Raw genomic sequence first — 19067 nt, 5'->3', positions numbered from 1 at the left:
ATTAATATTCAGGTGCTCTTTGGTGATATTTTGCTCTGCTAAACTTTCCTTAAAAGTGTGGCTATGGTTGTTCTGTCAGGGCCTGTAGCAGAGGTACTGTCAATCCCTAGTGCCTGGCAATATCTGTGCAATATTTCACATTTTGACCAGGCCATAAGAAGCACTTTCACGTGGCTGGTTATTGAGCATTGGTGCCAGATTTAGGGCTGTGCCACCCTGTAGGACAGCTGTCATTCCTGGAATGGATCTCCTCCTGTTCAACTGTGCTGTGGTTCCAGCATTGCCCAGAGATGGCCAGCAGTGGTGCTGGGGCTGTTTCAAGGGTCTCTGGCGTTTTGCTATCATTTAGGGCTGTGTTTGTTTCAACAGTCTTCTTAAGTTTGTTGTTGTTGACGTTTGCACCTTGGTAAGGGTGATACTGCTCCTGGCGTTCCTGGTTTGGAGGTGCTTGTGGTTATCTCCAAAAGTTCATACTGAAGGAATCTAGAGAGAAGTGCAAGGGCTTTCCATGTGCCCTAAAAAAATATAGCCTTGGGTCACTAGAGAAAAACTTTCCTGCAGGTCTTGCCTCCAGCTAAATCCAGTAATTATTTCTTTACCAGGGCCCTGTGTGAGTAGTTCTGTGCTCATCCTGGATTACAGCAGCATGGATCCAGTTCCACTTGGGGGTTTTCTGTATTGAGTTTGCCATACGGCCTGTCTGCTGGAAGGGCTGGGGCTGCTGGCAGCAGGAGATACCAGTTTTACCAAAACCTTTCATTGCAAACCCAGCTTGTAGTGTGTTTGGGTTGAGGAGTATTCCTCACCATGTGAACTTTCTGAGGGCAGCCCTGAGCACAGGAGGGGGGGTCAGGAGTTGTGGCCATTGCCTCTGTTATTTACGGCTTTTTTCTTTCTCAGCCTGCCATGCTGTGTGCAGTGACAGCTGTGCACCATTGGGCAGGAGGGAGCTGGAGGGGACACTCTCCTTGCCCAGGCATCAGTAGCGGCACCTTTGTGGTAGAATCGATATCCTAGAGTTAGGAGAAAGAGAAAAGAGAGTGTCAGGAGGCAGAAAGGAAAAAGAGATATTTGTTTTGTTTTGTTTGCTGCCTGGGTAGCAGGAAGGGCAAGGCTTGAGCTGTGCTGAGGGCAGTGGGCCTGTGGCTCTGCACAGGGGTTACAGAGGCTGCCTGGACTTGAGCAGAGCCCCCCAGACATAAGCTGACCCCCCGTCCTGGGCTGCTGTGCTTTAACCTGCACACAGGAGGAGGAGCAAACTGTGCTGCCCCTTCCTGCAGAACAACGGGATTGGTTTGCCATGCCCCTTCTCAGCAACTCTCTTCTCAACCCTATTACCCTGTAATAATCTATTCTGTCTGATTGATATGGAATGATAGCTGGGGGGAAAAGGAATAAGCTGAATTTTGAATGTCTCCTTTGTCCAGGTTTTGTGTCTTAGCTGTAGAGTAAAAGGGATGCCTATCAACCGAGGGGGACATCAGATGGAATTATCAGTGGCTCAGAGCTGACGGGAGGCAGTACTGGAAGGTGCTGGTGCATGCACTGTTTTCTGCCATGCCTGATTTGTGCCCTGGCACCTCAGTCTATGTAGAGAGGGGCACAACTGCCTTGTTGCTCATGATTCCTTGCCTCTGCCTTCCCTCTGCATCCACTCTGCTTCCTGGCAAGCCAAATGCATTGGATATACAGTGGTCCCAGCTTGTTGGCTTTTAAAGCATCTAAAAACTCAGTCTGTTTTGGAGAATAGAGCAGGAGGAGATTGCCAAGCACTGTGGTGTTGTCATCCTGTTTTCTCTGAGATGTCCCTGCATCTCACCTGTGTGACAGAGTAGTCTGCTGCTGCTCCCTGTGCTTTAGGAAATCCAGTTTAGCCACAGAGATGCCAGCAGCAGTATGTAGATAAAATGTTGTAGAGCTTTTCATTCCTTCACCAACAAAACCTGTCTGAGTCAGGACCTGTTTGTTTACTGCTCTATTCCTGTGTGGGGTATCATGAGTGTGCTCGCTGTGGTTTGTCCTCCACTTCCCTGGGTGGGGCTGAGAGGGGTGTACAGCCTTGGGCATGAAACTGTGAGTAGAAAGGTGCTGCTGTGGAGAGTCCCCTGATGTGCATGTGGCTGGGCAGGGCAGGGCATGGAAGAGCTGCTGGCTGCTGTGCCAGTAATGCTTCTCCTCAGATGACGCCGGGGTGCTCTGCAGGGCCCTGCCATCCAGCAGGTTGTTAGCATGCATGGGCATGCCTTGCCTGCCTCTCAGCAATCCCCTTTTCCCAGACCACTGCAGCCACAGGATTCACTGTTTTGTGCCTGCTTACCCAAGGTCTGTGCAGCAGCAAAGAGCCACAGCTGCGTGCCCCAAAGCTTGGCAGTGCGTGGTGTTGTCTTGTGCTCTCGGTCTTCTGCAATTACTGAGTTTCTCTGCTGAAAGGACTTCCAGCTGCTGTGCACACACATCTCTGGATCTCCACTGGATCCTCGCCCTGGTTCTGACCCGTAAGCAGGCAGAGAGAGGTGCTGTGCTTTGGGCCTCTGCATGGCTGGAATGACACCTGCAAATTATGCTCTCAGAGACTGCATTGGGGTGCGCAGGGTCTGTTAGCAGGCGTGCCCCTGCAATGGTTCATCAAGGGAGATGAGAGGCCTTTTTAAGGCTGTTTGCAGATTATTGACAGCAGAGAAGTGTAACAGTTATGCAAAGGTTATGCCACCAAGGGAAACATGGTATTTAACGGTGTGATTGCCACTGAAATCCATTGCCCTTCTGGCTAAACTTCCCCAAAGCGCTTTGAAAATGTCTGGCATGTGTTCTCCAAGTGTGACACAGCAGTGTATAGATCAGCAGAGGAAATTAGCCTGGATCATTGTGTGGCTGAGGGAAGCCTCCTCCTGGCAGGGTGAATCACCCGGGAGTAGCTCACAGCCTGGTTGGCTCTCTGCAGCTAGTTCTGGTGTGTCCCCTCTGTGTCCCTGCTCACAGCCTGGCTGGTCCTGGAGTGTACCCTCTGTGTCCCTGCTCACATCCCGAGCTGGTTTGTGTTCTTTGCAGGGCTGCCTGGCTGTTCCTGCTGCCTATGCCTTTGCCAGGTCTCTGGCTCTGCATCTTCAGTGGTACAGTGCTTTTCTGTAGCCTGATGAAGCGCAAGGAGATGCTTGCCATCCTCTCTAGCTCTGCTTTAAATGTATTTTGTCTCCTTGCAGCCATTACAACTAAAAGCCATGTGTTGTGCAAGTGGATTTTCCCTATATTAATGTTTTCAGGGCTTCTGGACCACTTCTTACTGCAGCATGTATGTTCATTGTTAGGAAGTGGAGTTGGACTGTGAATTTACTGTATGAAATGGCTGAAGTTTAATATTTGTATTTTCCCCATGGCTCGGGAAGGTCCTAATCATAGCTGAGGAGCAAGTTTCAATAGCAGATCATAGGAATCAGCACTGTCCTCCCCAGGTGTTTGTGCAGCAGGCAACAAGGAACAGCCACGATTTTAATGAACTGCTCTCATAATCTGTGCGCTGGGATGGGGTGGGATTGATTGATTTCATCTAAGTCTGGGCACAGGTAGCAGCACACAGTAAATATTTGGGCCAAGTAGCTGGACGTGGTTGATGCCCTGTGTGGGAGCTTGTCCTGGACCCAGTGGGGTGCAGGTGGGTCCCTCATCCCACAAGTGCATCCAGAGCTGTCAGAGAAAGAAGGATGTGAGCTCATGGCCCTGGTCTATGATGTGCTTCTTCGTCAATCTCTGGAATATTCTCAGTGAGAAGCAACATGCAATAGGGGATTCTTCTCCATGATGTGACCCTTCTGCTGCTCTAGCCCTGCTGAGAGTAGGTGGAGGTTGTGCAAAATGTGTGTCGTGTCTGGCTTCCTTGGGTATCAGCCCTTCACACAAAGAGACTTTCCTTGAGTATAGGGAGGCTGCCTTCTTGTTTTTCCATCCTGGAAGGCAAGGCAGCAGGAGAGAGAACAGGGTGATGAGGTGAATGATATTTGATGTAAAAGTGGAAGGTATTAAGTAAGGCACTGATGGGAGAACATCTCTGGGGTGCTCTTTTTCTGTCTCCAGCTGTAGCTGTAACATCAGCAATGCCAGCACCACCCTGACAAGCTGACCTTTTGATGACACAGGATTTTGCTGTAGAAAACAGAGCTAGGAGGGGTTGCAAGAGGAGAAATAGTTTAAAAGCCCCCAAAGTTTGCTGTGTCATGGTTCCCTTCCTACCAGATGGCCTGTCCATCCTCAGCTTCCTGCTGGCTGGTGGCATCTCTGAAATCAGGACCACAACCTTCCTCCTCTGGCAGGTCTGAATCTCCCGAGGAGCACCAGAGTGAGGTTCTGGGGTGCTCATCAAAGGAGAGGATGGAGGCACTTCCCCTAAGAGCTTCTCAGTTGTTGCCCAAATGACCAACATAAATGTGGGCTCTTCCTGAGTAATGAAATTGTAAGTGTATCCTCTGGAATTGATTGTAAGACTAGTTCACTGTTTTAAGGTATTAAAAGACTTTAAAGACTCTCTCATTTGAAAACATAATCTTATTTTAAGACACCTGGATATTACCAATGCAATGCTTCCATTTAGGGAGGAAGGGGAGGAAAAGAATATAATTGGGATAAAAAAGAAAATCAACAAAGAGCCTAGTAGTGCCTTTGTAAAACAGATGGTCCTTTCTCCAGCCATATGTAAATGAGTCCTGCCTATGTGGGGATTTAGATGTAATTACAGCTGCCCTTGGAGCTCCCTCTGATTGTTTGGAAGAGCAAATTCTTGGGGATCCACTGAAATTAAACTGTTTTTTGTGTCCAGCTTTCTCTTGTCATGTGAGGGAGGTGAGGGGGTTCCTCCTTCCTCTTTGCTTCTCCTTTCTTCCAGCAGACAGCAATGAGTGCTTTTTCCATGTCAACATAGAAAGTGTTTGCATATATAAAAGACATGAGAAACTTAAACCGTCACAGAGAGGAACTATTCTTTCACTTCTTCTGCATTGTGATTTGATCCTTTAAGGTCAAATGATTGTGGTAGGAAGCTGTGAGTAGGGTGTGAAAGGAGCTGCCAGTGATGATGCCCCAGTCAGCATTGTCACCTGCCAGGGGATTGTGGCCACACCTGCAGCCCTGCAATGAGCAGGAGGTGTTGCCTGTGTCCAGTGGAGCTGGGACTCTCCATCGAGCTCTGCTGAGAGCATCCAGGGGCCTGGAGGAAGGAGGGACCACTGTAGGTGTGGTCTGGGGTACAGCTCATGGAGAGGAGTCCCACTTTTGGGACAGACCTTCCCAACAGCCTTTTGCAGTCAAGCTCCATGAACTAGCCTCATGCACATCGTCATTTGGGAATTAATAAGCATGAAGCATCCAGATGGCAGGAATGATGTGTGTATTGTAGCAAAGCTAATGCTAATGCCCAGTGGTAATGCAATGTTCCTTGGGTATCAGTAGCAATGTTCTCTTCTAAAATGGTAATAAAAGGCACATTTGCTTATTAGTAATGAATGTCAAGCCATTCACCATCATGAAAATATCCTATTCCCATGACTTTGATTAATAGCTGCTGAAGTTCATGAATTTTTAACAGTAGTCCTATATTTAGGGGCTTTCAGTTTCTGGGTGAGATGAAAGGTGCTTCAGAGATGGAATTCTGGAAATGCCTTGTCTTCTGCAACCACTAGTACCTATTTAAAGCCAGTATTGTCTTTCTGATGTATGAATAGTATGTTGACATTGATTGATGTGATTTTTATGCTGGAGATTGGACTCTAAGCCTGCCTGTCATCATAAAGCAAAATGCATAACTGCAGAGGGACCTGCTGTGTACTTTGCTTCATCTGCATGTGCTGCGTGTTCACTTTTCCCCACAGTCCTAGAATAAACTAAACCATGTCTTCTTCCATGTAGGAACAGCTAGGGGGAAAACAAAACTGAAATCTATTAGTGGGACTCCAGAGGAAAGGGCAGGACCCAGCTCTGCCATGTGACACAGGACAGAGCAAAGCCTGGGTATGGGTTTTCCAAAGATCTGGACCCTGATGGTGCTCACTCTCTGGCTTGGTCCCCTGAGCAGCACTGACCTTCTCCATGAGGGATACTCTCCTTGACAAAATGAGAGTAAGAAGGAAGAGTGATACTATATAGATAATTACAAAGGAGACAAAAATCTCTCGAGCTTCCTGTGCACTTCAGAAGTTGAGGTGTGGGGAATAGAAAGTGTGCACTCTGTCAGGGCTGTGCTGAAGAGCCAGAATCCCCAGTTTCACTGACCTCAGCCCTCTGAGGGCACTGATTCCGAAGGGTGTTGTGACAGCAGGAGTCACTTTGCAGCTGATTGAAGTCAGTTGGATGTCATTAGTCAGTGCTAATTTCTGGCAAGCAATTAGTTTGTTTAGACAGGGCTGTGGTGGTTCCCTGTGGTAATCACATATCCTCTGAACAGAGAGAGAGAGCTAGCTCTCCCCGGATTTTCCTGAGAAGCTTCGAGAAAGCCCAGACAAAAGAATGAGAAACAATTTTTATCTTCACTTACTGCTCCTGCTGTTATGCACATGTGGAATGTGTTATGGAGCTTTGTTTACCAAAGGGTGATTTCTTAATTGGCCACTAGTGATGGTGTTTGGATTTCAATTAACCAATCTGGTCTGGCTGTATTGAACTGTCTGCAGGAGCGATGAGTATACTTAATGTAGTATAGTTTAGTATAGTACAATAAAGTGATTGATCAGCCTTCTGGAATCATGGAGTCAATGCTAATTATTACCTGGTGGGGACCCCTGCTACGATAGTTCCCATCTATGGAAGATCTTGCTTGCTGCATCCTCTTCTTTCCACAGCCATTCCCAGTTCCCATCTGACTCTTCTCAGTAGAATGGTATGCAGTGGCCCAGACTCTTTTTAGAAGTAACATGGTTCATCCCATTTCTTGGGACAGCACGTGTCTCAGTCTTCTCTGAGATGGTCATTGACAAGTGCATGATGAATGCATGTAATACTGAGAAAATTGTTGAAATGTCAGTCTGGAGTAAAGGGAATTGCTGGTGGCAGGGTAATAAGTAGGCTGAGAAACCTCCCAGTTGAACCTGGACATGATGAACTTCACAGTGCAGTAGTTGAAAAATTGGATTAAATAATACCCAGACCATTAGCAGGTAACTGGGGGACCTGTCAGGTGTGCAGTTGGTGTGAGATGAGGGTCTGAGGTATGCTTGGAGGAGCAGAGTGATGTTCAGAAATACCAATGAACTGAAAAAGGAGCTTGAGAAGATGTGATGATGTTGAAAGGGCTCAAGTAAGTCCCCTATGCTGTGGGTTTCAGCCAGGCAGAGGGCTGACTGCAGCTCTCTTCCAGAAGAGCTGGATTTGTGGCTGATCGCAAATCAAGCTGAAGCCAGAGATGTTGGGATGCCTTGGAAAAGGCTGGCTATCATCCTGAGAGCTGTGCTGCTTTGTCACCTGAAAATCCCATCCATGCTAATGTTTACACCTCCAAGAATTCCCTTCTTATGTACTTTCATTGTTCTATCAAAGTAAAGGATTGCTCTAATTTCCTTTTATAGGTGCTTTAAGTAGGTGTAGCATTTTAACCTTGCAGTCTTGAAATGGAAATTTTCCCTGCCAGTTTTATATGCAAAGAGCAAAATGATGTATGTCTGAAGTATGAAACTCTCTCTGATTTGCTAAGTATAATTTTGATAAGATTTAAATGCCTGAGCATTTTAAGCACCTTGCGTTGGGATGGAAATGGGAAAGAAAATTGCTTCTGTTGTAGCTGAGAGAGGAAGGCACCAGATTCACTGGGTCATTTAAACTTAAACGGAAAATCCTAACATGCTCTGAGTCCTGTCCTGTGCTCCCCAGGGTGTCAGGACAGGGGCTCCCTGTCACGGGAGGGCTGCCCTGCCTTTTCAACCAACTCTTGAGGAGACAGGCCATTTGTCCTCATTATCCAGAACTAATCTCCAAATAATGGTAAACACTGATTATATCAAAGTAAGAAAATAGTTAATGGGATGCCTAATGTGAAATAACAAAGATACTGTAATAGCTTTAAGCATTTATACATTCAATGGAGCTTAAAGCATATTAGGGCTGCTTCACAAATGAGCTTGAACAGTTCAAATGTTGAAATTCATTTGCAGGCAGTAAATCCCTGCCCTGATGGTTTGTGGGAGGCAGAACCCATGGCAGCCTCCAGGCTGGGAGGGCTGGGGTAGCCTGGAGCAGAGTCTGCTTTGGCAGGAGGGCAGTGCTGGGTTGGGGGCTGGACTCTGTGACCTGCAAGGGCTTTTCCAGCCTAAGGGGTTCTGTGACTCTAGGGTCTCTATCCCCCTCACATCCTCCTCTGGCCCAAGGTGTTGTCCCTATGCCACATCCCAGGTGCTCACAATGGCATTGTCCAGCTGCTTCCTGGGCAGCACGTTGAAGCTGCCTTTATTTCTGGACCACGTGTTTAAGCCACAACTTTAAACATGTTTCTGGCAAAATCCAAAAGTTTGATTCTTTGCAGGAGGTTGTTTTGATTTTTTGTTTGTTTGTTTGTTTGATTTTTTGGTGTTTTTTTGTATGCTTCAATCCAGGTTCCCAGCCACACCTACAATGGGGCTAAGACTGAAGCATACAGGGGAATTTGCTCCCTTCCTTTGAACTCATGGTATCCCTGCATCCAGTACTTGGGATGCTGAGAGATTAAAAAGCCCTTTCCCCCCCGAGAAAGGAAGAGAGGTGGCAGCAGCATCTCTTCCTTTCCAGGTGGCTTTATAGAAGTGTTTCTTGTAAAGTTGCTTTTTTTGATTAGCCATGTAATGGATATGAACACAATATAAATATTTCTTACCCAAAATAAAGCTAATGAAAGAGGGACAATATTCCATTCCAAATCAAAAGAAGTCTGGGAAATTGAGAACAGATGTAATTAACCCAGTTAAGTATTAGGAATTTCTGGCAGGAGCCACCCAGGGTTTTGTTATTTTCTTGCTTGGTTTTTGTTATTTTGTTTCTGTTTTGCTAAGAACCTTCCTTGTACCAGCTATTTCTGACCAGAGTGTGTGGTTGATAATGGGTCACTTTGCAGAAGTATTGCATTTGTCAAGGGTAACATCTTGATCCAACACCAACTGTGCTTAGGTCTGTACCACTGGCAATTCTGCTGATAGCTTTCTGTGCTGCCTCTCGCAGGGAGCAATTGCTGCTCAGGATGGGGGATTTGGGATAGAACAAAACTTACCACAGAATCCCAGAAAGGTTTGGGTTGGAAGGGACATTAAAACTTATACAGTGGCACCCCCTGCCATGGACAGGGACACCTTGCAGTATCTCAGGGCACTCCAAACTCTGTTTAACCTGGCCTTGGACACCTGCAGGGATAGGACAGTCACAGCTTCTCTGGGCACCTGTTCCAGGGCCTGGCCACCCTCATAGGGAAGAATTTCTTCCCGGTATCCAATCTACCCCCGCCCTCTGTCAGTTTAAGCATACATATACATACATACTTTCATGGTTTGACACGGAAAAAGCATTTTCTCGGAAGGAAGAGATCAATATGGATATTGACCAATTGGAGGTGGACACGCCTCTGAGAACACAGAGGGGTTAAAAGCAGAATTCCCAGGGGAACTCGATCTCTTTGGTTCCGGTCAGCTGCAGTGCAGCCTCTCCCCTGCCCATGGCCTGACTGAGGTGGGCCAAGGGCGGAGGGACTGGAACCGGGCTGGCCCCTGCGGATGGAAGGGTGGAGGAAATCTGGGATGTCTCCGTTCCCCCCCAGAGTCTCTCTCTCTCTCTCTCCCTCTCTCTCTCCCTCTCTCTCTCTCTCAAGAGACAGCAGTGGCTTGTAGGCAGTACACCGCGGGGAAGGAGAAGAGCGGGGTGGGATGCTGAGGGCCGCAAGATGTTCAACCCCTGTGGGAGCCAGAGAATCAGAGCAGAGAGCCAGACAGGGAGTCAGGACTTTTAACCCTTCCTTGAGAAATTAAAGCTTTGTGAAATTTCACTCCTCCTCAGTTTGAAAGAGAGGAAGAGGGACAGCTTGGACCCTGGGATGTTAGAAGGAGAAATTCTAAGTGGGAGGAGATGATGGAGTGGTTTTTTGGCTGGACTTTTCCTTGTTGGCCACAGATTGAACCGATTTTTCTCCTCCAAGAGAGACTGTATTTTAGGAGGATGCCGGTGAGCCAAGAGACCTGCTTCATCAGGGGAAAAGACAGAAGTGGAGTGAACAGAGAAAAGTTAGGGAGGTTTGTGGTGGTGCCCTCTGTCCTCAAAGATGAAGAAGAGAAGAAGATCACTGTTCTTGGACCCTCGGCCCCAGGGGAAAATGGGGGGGGACTGTGGTCCCCAAAAAAATGAAAAACTGAATTGTTGTTTTTTCCCCTCTTGGTAGGGCATCCTTGAAAGGAAAAATCCTAAAAGCAGTCTGTCCATCCATGCATTGGTGGTGAGAGCACTGTGCATGGAAAGGCGAAGGGTCACCATGGCAAACTTTTTCTCTGGGTGGTGCCATGTGTGACAGGGAAGCACAGGATGTGGCAGCTGTGTTTCTTGGGGGTCTGTGGCACAGGAGGGACTCCTCTCTCCCTCAATGGACTGAGTATTGATTGTCTGGAGAGTGGAAACCTGATTGGGGTCCAGATTGTGTCTTGCTGTGGTTTGTTGGAGTTGGGTCGTGGGAGGAGGAATGCTTTGCAAGGTTTTCATTTTGATCTTTGTGTGTTTTTTTCCCTTTCTTTTTTTCCTTTTATAGTAGTAGCTTAATAAAGTTTTTTTTTTTTTTCTGTTATTAAGCTTGAGCCTGCTTTGCTCTGTTCTCGATTGCATTTCACAGCATTCAATTGAGAGATTGCATTTTCATGGGGGCAGTGGCATTGTGCCAGTGTCAAACCATGACACATATATGTGAGAAGCTCGGCCTTATTCTGGGGTCCCATTTGGTGGTGAAATTCCTACTCCAACCCGTGCTTCCAAAGAAAGACTCTGCAGCCTCTTGTTGTTCGGTCTCAAGGCAATTTATTGCTAGTTATCTAAAAGATTGTCTTCTCGGGCTGTGGCTGTTTGGTCAGCGGCCCAGACAGAGACACACACACACACCCTGACATCCTCCCTGTCTGCTGTCTTCTTCTTCTCTCTCCCAACCCAGGGCTGCTGCTATCTTTTATATGATATATTATGTATTACATGTTTATAGTTTTCCCCCAATACCTATTACAAAGTGCTTTTCTATTCTAAACCAATCTGTGAGTGCCAACATCACCAAGAACATGGAGGTAAGGAAGAAGAAAGAGGAAGGACAGGAACAGCCCACTTTCCTCCATCTTAGAACTTCTGACCCCTATATACAAAGTACAAACCCCCTGTACAAGTGCTAAAACCCCCCTGTACAATACTAAAAAAAATTCCCCTCTGTTTTGTAACTACTTTTACTATACTATCTAATCTTTTGTGACTGCTTGTTCCACCTCCAAAGTTGGTAACTCATTCCATGGCTCAAACTCAAAATCACAGCTGTTTCCAGCTGCCTGCCAGGGTCTAAAATGCTTCTGACCAAGGCCTGGAACCTCTAAAAGTGTCTGAGAGACATTTTGAGTTCCGACTCATACATACATACATACATACATATATATATAACATACATATATATATAACATACATATATATATATATATATATATATATATATATATATATATATATAAAACATACATATATATATATAAAAAACATACATATATATATATATATATATATATATATATAAAAATATATATATATATATATATATATTTAAGCAGCTTTACTATAGCATGGTCAAGTGAAACACGAGAATATAAAAACTCAAAGATCCTGGGAAACAATTGCCAGATTCTTGCTGTAACAGAAATTCTTGTACTGAACAAAGGAAAGTATAACCTTCTCATTAAAGGTCACTTGCTGATGTTACTTGACTTAAACTTTCTCTGAACCATTTGCTGTTGCATATTATTTATGATTTCTGATTTCTCCTCTGATTAGGCTGAGATACGCTGCCGCTGTGCTAATCTGAATCCCCCTGGCTTCCTCTGCCCAGCAGAGGCACGGTCAGCTGCGGGGGTCACCCCCTGGATCTCGAGGAGAGTCGGGGAGCGGCTGAGGCAGAAAGTTTCACTGTCTGCCTTGTTTGGGGGAGTCGACTCAAGGCTGGGGAGACAGTTTCGGTTTTAATCCAGAATCTGGGGAGCTCGGAGCTGCAGAGTATTGCGCAACCAAAAGCGGCCTCGAGGCTTTCCCAACATCTTAAAGACCAGGGCAGTAACAAGGGGAAGGGAACGCCCATTGACCAATGGGGGGATTTGGGGGCGTGGAAGGTGAAAGGATAGACAGATACAAAAACCAATGGGGGAAACTTAAGGGAGGGACCCCGGACCCTCATCCAATTCCTCAACGCCCAGAGTAGAAGATTCGGGAAGAGTGGGATGGGGAGCCGAGTGATGGACAGGGTACCAGGGAGGGGACGGGGAAGTGACCGAGCATTTTCAGGGAGATTGGCACTGAGGGAAAGGTGGGAAAACTCGGAGTGGAACCATTGGGAGAAAATGGGGGGTGGAGGGGCAAACCATTGGAGAACCGTTACAGAAATATAAAAACACAACACAACAATATATATGCTTGTTGTCCTTGGATCTCAAGGCACCTCTGACCTTGCAAGTGTCTCATTTGCACTGAAGTCAAGGCAAAACCTTTTAGACTTCACAAGGGCTCTGCTTATATTTAGGGGTTTGTTCCTTCAAGAATGTATTTCATGCAGCAGAGGAAAGCATCAGGAGAGTGCGTGTGCAGCTGGCATAGAGAAAGTGCCCCATGGTGGAGCAGGGCTTAAGTCTGGGGGCACAGTGTCACACAGCACACAGCGAGGAGAGTATAGAGAAAAAGGGGACCACACTGTATGGAGTGTGCAGAACTGGGCATTTCACGTTCTTCTTTCAAAGGAAATGCATTTTGCAATTTCTGTGCAATTCTGAATATCTGAAGTTTTTGAGAATTGTCAGCCAGATGTGTATAGAATGACAAGCTACTCAGCTGTTGGGGATGCCCACAGAACCATGTGTATTTTAGCTGTGTGCATGTTTACACTCAGGTAAAACACCCCTGCAGCCCAATTGCACAAGCCTGGCCTGAGCTGCGCTTCCTGGAATTGGTACTGAGAGGCAGCAGTGGGGCTTCCCAAGAGCTGCAGTGCCAGCTGCTCCATGGGTGGAGGGTCCTGGGAGCTGCTCTGCCAGCTGTTTTCATGATGTATTTTCTCTTGAGTGCTTTTATTCTGGTTTGAAAGCAAAACCAGTGAGAGACTCCAAGTCAGAAATACAACTTATTGGAAAAAGGGAAAAGAGACAAAACACATGCAATGATACAAAAGGAAGACCACCGACAAAGTCAGAATATAACCTGACACCCCTTTGTCCAGCGTGTTGGTAGCAGTCCAAATTGCAGTGGCTGCAGTCCTCTTGGAGTGGCAGATGTGTTTTTTGTGTGTACAGTGGTGCTGTAGAAAAAGTGTAGTTGGTCCAGTGGAAAACCCCAGCTGTGTCCTCTTGGAAACCTATGGGAAGGCTGCTTCTCTATCTAGCAATCTCAGGCTGTATGTAGGTGGGAATGCTTATCTCCTCCCCCCTGGGTGGAGCATCTCACAATGGGCTGATGTCATTCTGAGTCACAGGTGTGTCTTTGATCACAGAACTGGCTCCTGGAGAGTGTTTGTTATCTCTGAGTCATCTGGCAAGACATTGATGAGCCCATTAACAGGAGATGAGGAAAACTGCCCAGAGGGCAACTCCTACACAGATGGTACTAGAAAACATCTTGCTTTTCAGTCTTGGAACAGCTTCCTCCAGAGTAGCAGGGAGTGGTGTTTGTTCTCACTTCCCATGCAAATGAGCTGCCAGTTCTGAATTCCCCGTGGTGCACAGGGTTCACCATCTCATATTCCTCCATCTTCTCCCTTCTTTCTTCCCTCAGCCCATGCATAACTTACTCAATAGAAACGCAGACCTCTCCCATTCTATTCACACCACACCTACTCTGTCTGGCTCATCCCACCAAGAGGCACCTGTGAACAGGTACCTGGCCAGCATCAGTATCTTCAGCAGGGGTGCTCCCACCACTTTGCTTCTTGCTGCCACCTCTGTTGGATGATTGTACCCCCAGGTGCTGCTCCCAGGGGCCAGGCACAGAGCCTGGAAAAGCCAGTGCAAGGTGTGGGATGGTGCCTCTGGACATGCTGCATGATTTACAGTGCGTTCTGTGCCCCACACTGCTTCAGCTGCTGGTTTGCAGCAGTTGAGACAGGAGTGAAACATTAGCAAAATGTTTTTTATTGATGTATCACCATGGTTTGGCTCTCTTTGCATTTTAGCTCATACCACTGCAATGCAAACACCATTTTCACTTAGTAGACAGTAATATATATGTATAAAGGTATATATATATATGTATATATATAAAGGTGTGTGTATATATATATATATATACACATAAATATAAAGGTATATATATATATATGTAAAGGTATATATATGCCTTCCCTTCAGAGATAATTAGACTGATCTCACTGATTTTAAAGGCAGCTAAAGATTTTCACAGTCCCTTGCCTGTGCCATGTGATTTAATGTAGTTCCCCCTGGGAGCAGGGTGTGGTGGGCTGTGTGTGCCTGAGCCGGTCTCCAGGCAGTCTGAACTCTGATGCTGTACAGATCCAGCAGTTTCTGAGCCCTCTCACCTCCTGCACTTGCAGGTTCACCCTGGTTGGACCCTTCTCCCTTTGAGGGACAGACAGCTGGGAGGTAGAGCTGGTGCTGTTCAGGGGAGCTGCTGGAGGTCAGGGAGCTGGGTGAAACAGTCTGCAGGCAGGTGCTGAATGTGATATTGTTGTTTACCCTGAACCCAGCAGCAATCTCAAGCTCGAGTTTAAAACAATGATTCTAAGTGTGCGGGGAGAAAGGTAACGAATTGCTTTAAAGTTTACTTTTGCTTCCCTGTGTAAGAAGCTATCAGCATGGATGCAAAAGACGTTATCTGGGTTTACATCACAAGGTCTGCTCCACTAATATCTGTCCCTCATAGGTGACAACACAGAATTCGCAGAGAAAGAATTGTGGGGACAGCATGATAAAATGAACCAAGGTAAATTTGTGAGTTTTCTGTGCTGGTAACTCATTGGCCAGGCTGAACATCTTTCATCTCTTAAAGTCATGGGAGATTTTCCCAAGGGTTTTCTTGTCCCCAGAGTACATACACTGGCTAGCAATATAAAGACTTTAAAAAATAACTGGATGTCACAGCATTTAGAACTATTGATTCAGCACAGTGCTAGAATTTTTGAAAAGTAATCATTTTGGAAAGGTGGGAACATTAAAATGTGAGAGGGAAAGGAGGAGCTGGGAAGAGCGTTGTGAAAAGTGCCACCCCCTGAAGAGTGGTACAGCAGCACCTTCGTGCACACCTGGCCTGAGCAGAGACAGGTTTGTGTTGTGCCAGCCAATGCAGAACCTTTTTGTAAGTCACCTATGGCCAGGGCAGAACAGGGTTCAAATTTTACAGAATTGCACACTAATTGGGAAGAACAGGACAAGAATGAATTCCAGCTCATGTATTATGACTAAAATAATTTTATCTTGTGTGTCAATCCAGACTTTTCCTCTCAATCTGGCCATACCCTTTTGATGGTATCTCCAAAAGGTGTGGGCTCCCGGTGCTGCACAGCAGCCACTGCTTGTCAGAACACCTAGAGTCAAGTGCAAAAGAGCACAGCTTCTTACACATAATGCTCATTTGTTCCTGTAATATTTAGGTCCCTTTCCAAGGCCAATCCATACCTTCCTAATGGCCATCTAATTCCAGTTACTTCCGAATGCGAATAATCTTTCTATTCATTCATAGTTCTACAAGTTGCCCCAGTGCAAGGTAGAACTGCACCCCTGGAAGGAGTGTTGTGTTGAGCTGCAGGCGTCAGCCCTCAATTTTCTGGGAATGTGACCCTCAGGATCTGAAAAGTGAGGCTGAGTTGTGTGTGTCCAAGGGCTGGAACCCCCTGAGAATGCACTGGGGGCTGGGCTGCTCCTGGAATTGTGCCTAATGCCCACAATGCAGGAGGTTAACTGGGGAGGTGCTAAGCTCTGTGAAGATCCTGCCCTTCCGCTGCTTCAGGCTGATACCTGCCAAGTCTGCACGACCAGAGTGGATTATTAGGCAGAAGTCTTTTATTCTTTCTGTGCAATCAAAATAAACCTGGCAAAATGTGCACCTATTTTCTGACAAAGGCTGGAGACTCTTAGCGAAATAACAAACTGTCTGAGCTTTTATAATTCGCTAAATAGGGCAGCTGTTGTTGGAGTGTTGTTCCAGCAGCACACTTTATTTCTTCTTAGAAAGGAGCTCATGTGTTTTGCAAAGCTCTCTTCCTATCTATCCTCATCTGCACCTGATGCAGCTAATAAAAATGCAGCAGATATCAAATTTACATACATTAGTTTATAATTGCATGTTTCCAATGTAACCCACTAAATGTGTTTGTGTTCAGACGATGTTGTGGAGGATGTGCTGATGGACATCTTGGATTTTCTCTGAAAAGCAGGTATATTTCCTGCCAATGTGGGGTGGGAACCTGAACCTGAGGGAGCACTGGGCATTTCTGCTGTGCTCAGGAAGTAGGGCCAGGATTCCCAGCTGCTGACACTAGAGACAACTTATGCTATTTTTGTACTATTTTTTCCCCATGTGGCTTTACCTTAGGTGCGCTTCAGGCTCCTTGAACCTCCCAGAGACTCTTGATAAAGGGATTGTATTTTTATCATCTGTCTGTAATGAATGTAAAATCTCAGAGGCAGCTGCAGGAGGAGGGGAAGCACACACACGTATATTAGTAAACCATTTTGCATACTGTTGCAGGCAGACTTCCCCATGTTTCCTTTGATTGTGGAATGGGGAATGGTCAGGCATGTTTCTTAAAGCTTTGAAGGAAACATTGGATTTTCACATAATGATGTTTTGCTGAGGAAAGATTAATCCTTTCCACTCTCAGCTTCCATAGTGTATTGTGAAATGAACAGGGCTTATGCCTTCATTAATTAAAAAGATCAGCTGGGCAGGGAGCCTGACACAGAGCTCACCACTGCTCTTGTAGCCTCTTCCAGGTAGCTGAAGGAGGAAGAGGCCGAGTCTGTCACTGGAGTCCCGAGCAGCAGTTGTCCGTGTCCTTTCCTCGTGGTACTACCAGAAAAATCTGCCTCTTTATTCCTGCTTTTCACAGCCCACTCGAGTCTGGTCTTCTGTAGGTTATGGTGACAGGTCAAACGTCAGTAAGGGGATGTGTTTTCCTCTTCCTCAGCCCGGGCACCTGTCCAGCCCCCTCTACTGTGTTTATTTTTCCATTTAGGGGTGTCTTATCCCCCAAAACAACGCTCCCATGGTTCCAAGAGTTCCCCTATTTGCATCGTAGTCCTAGAATGGCTGTGTGGGTGGGGAGGGGCATGGGGGGGGAGCAGGTGATCTCCAGGTAGTTTAGAGAAAACAAACAGAGCAATTAGCTAATTAACATTTCAATATCAGTACTTAGCGAGAGCCAGCAGTGTCCTAGTATTGCCATGGGAACCAGGAAGGCTCTTTTGTTCATTACATTTTGTAATGTACTTTTTGGAGTTTTCCTCACTCCTGTCCTTGTGCTGGTACCTCCCTGACTACTTCCTTAGGCTGTACACCTAAGGTGTTTCTGGCAGCCTTTGGCATCTCTAACACAGCAGATATGCTGAGGTGGGAGGGGAAGGCAGCCTGGCAGGACTAGTTCTGCCTCAGAAGGAAGCAATCACAGCTTCTGGAAGTAGTCACAGCTCCTGGAAATAGTCACAACTCCTGGTGGGTGAGTTCTGACTGATGATAAGAAGTCACAGACATCACTGGTTCTCATAAAGGAGAAGGGTATTGCTGTGTTCCTCCATTATGGATATTTTAAAGATGCTGTCTGTACTGCTCCAGTAGCTCCTGCTAGTTTTTTAGGACTCCTTATGGAATTTACCAATTCACAGGAATACAATTAACAGTAATAACCTGAGCCTTTGGGTAAAAGACTGTATGTAAAAAAGAGTGGTTTCCCCCATTGATGCAGTGCCTGGGTAGAGCTGTTGCTTGCATGAGGAACAAAATTAAAATGCAGTTGCCTTTTGCTCAGTTATTGCTTCAGAGGCAGCAAAACCAGGAGAGTGAGCCGGATTGTTTTTCTCTTTAATCTTCTGTGCAATTGCTAATTAAGTCCCTATTGCTAGAGCTTTATTAATGCTAAAGATGTGAAAGGCAGTTTGATTTTTTCCAGCTGATGGCTGAATGTGAAGAACTGACCATTACAAGAAAGCTGTTGTTTCAAAATCTGGAATTACTGAGGAGCACTTGAGTGCTAGAGCATTGTCTTCACACTGGCTTTTTGATTTATAACCCAAAGCCAATTGGCAGGCTGTTCTTAAGAGCTTTATAATCCAATTAACATCCAGAGCAGAAATAAGACATTTGAGAAAATGGAGGGAATATGTCTTTCAGTGACTAGCAACAGTGCATTTGCAGCAAAGGCTGTAAAGTGCGTGATGTGCTCCTCTCGATGGTTCTGTGGATTGTTGGACAGTGGGAAGAGAGCTGCCAGCTCCTCCAGGAGATACTGCACCTTCTCTGGACACCTTTGACTGCTTCCCTCAAGGAAGGAGCTATGCTGTGCCCTAGGGGGGTGTCTGTCCCTGCTTGGGCATGTGTGGGTCACAGGGTGGTGCTGGACACAGAAGGAAATGGCACAGTAAACTTTTTGGGAAAGGTGGTACCTGAGGACAAGGGAGATGAGGCAGAGCCTCTGGCAGGTGGCTGCAAGGTTGGGTTGGGCAGCCTCTCGCTGTGTTACTGAACAGCACGTGAGGTGGGTGTGAGGAGCTGATTAAACATCTGAGCTTTCTTTCTCCCCTCCCCACTTTTTGCAGCTCTCCATGAATTCCCCAATGACATCTTCACGAATGAGGACAGGAGACATGGAGCTGTCGTCCTGCACATCCTCTGTGTAAGTGTCGTGACTTTGCCTTTCTTCT

At 46.3% G+C, this 19067-nt stretch overlaps 1 protein-coding gene across 5 annotated transcripts in view; it reads left to right on the top strand.

Moving 5' to 3' along the window:
* Nucleotides 1-19067, top strand: part of SLC24A3 (solute carrier family 24 member 3) — a 126215-nt gene that overhangs the window by 42200 nt on the left and 64948 nt on the right. For all 5 annotated transcript variants that reach the window (XR_014953859.1, XR_014953858.1, XR_014953857.1 and 2 more), the window contains exon 3: nt 18963-19039. Coding sequence is in view for 2 of the 5 variants with exons in the window: in XM_021543338.4 (XP_021399013.2) it covers nt 18963-19039 (77 nt within the window). In the remaining 3 variants the exon portion in view is untranslated. The remainder of the gene's footprint in view (nt 1-18962; nt 19040-19067) is intronic.

The sequence above is a fragment of the Lonchura striata genome, chromosome 3 (assembly GCF_050655825.1).
Source record: "Lonchura striata isolate lonStrDom1 chromosome 3, ASM5065582v1, whole genome shotgun sequence".
Taxonomy (NCBI): domain Eukaryota; kingdom Metazoa; phylum Chordata; class Aves; order Passeriformes; family Estrildidae; genus Lonchura; species Lonchura striata.
The sequence above is the reverse complement of the archived record's forward strand: the minus strand, read 5'-3'. Positions and strand labels throughout refer to the sequence as shown.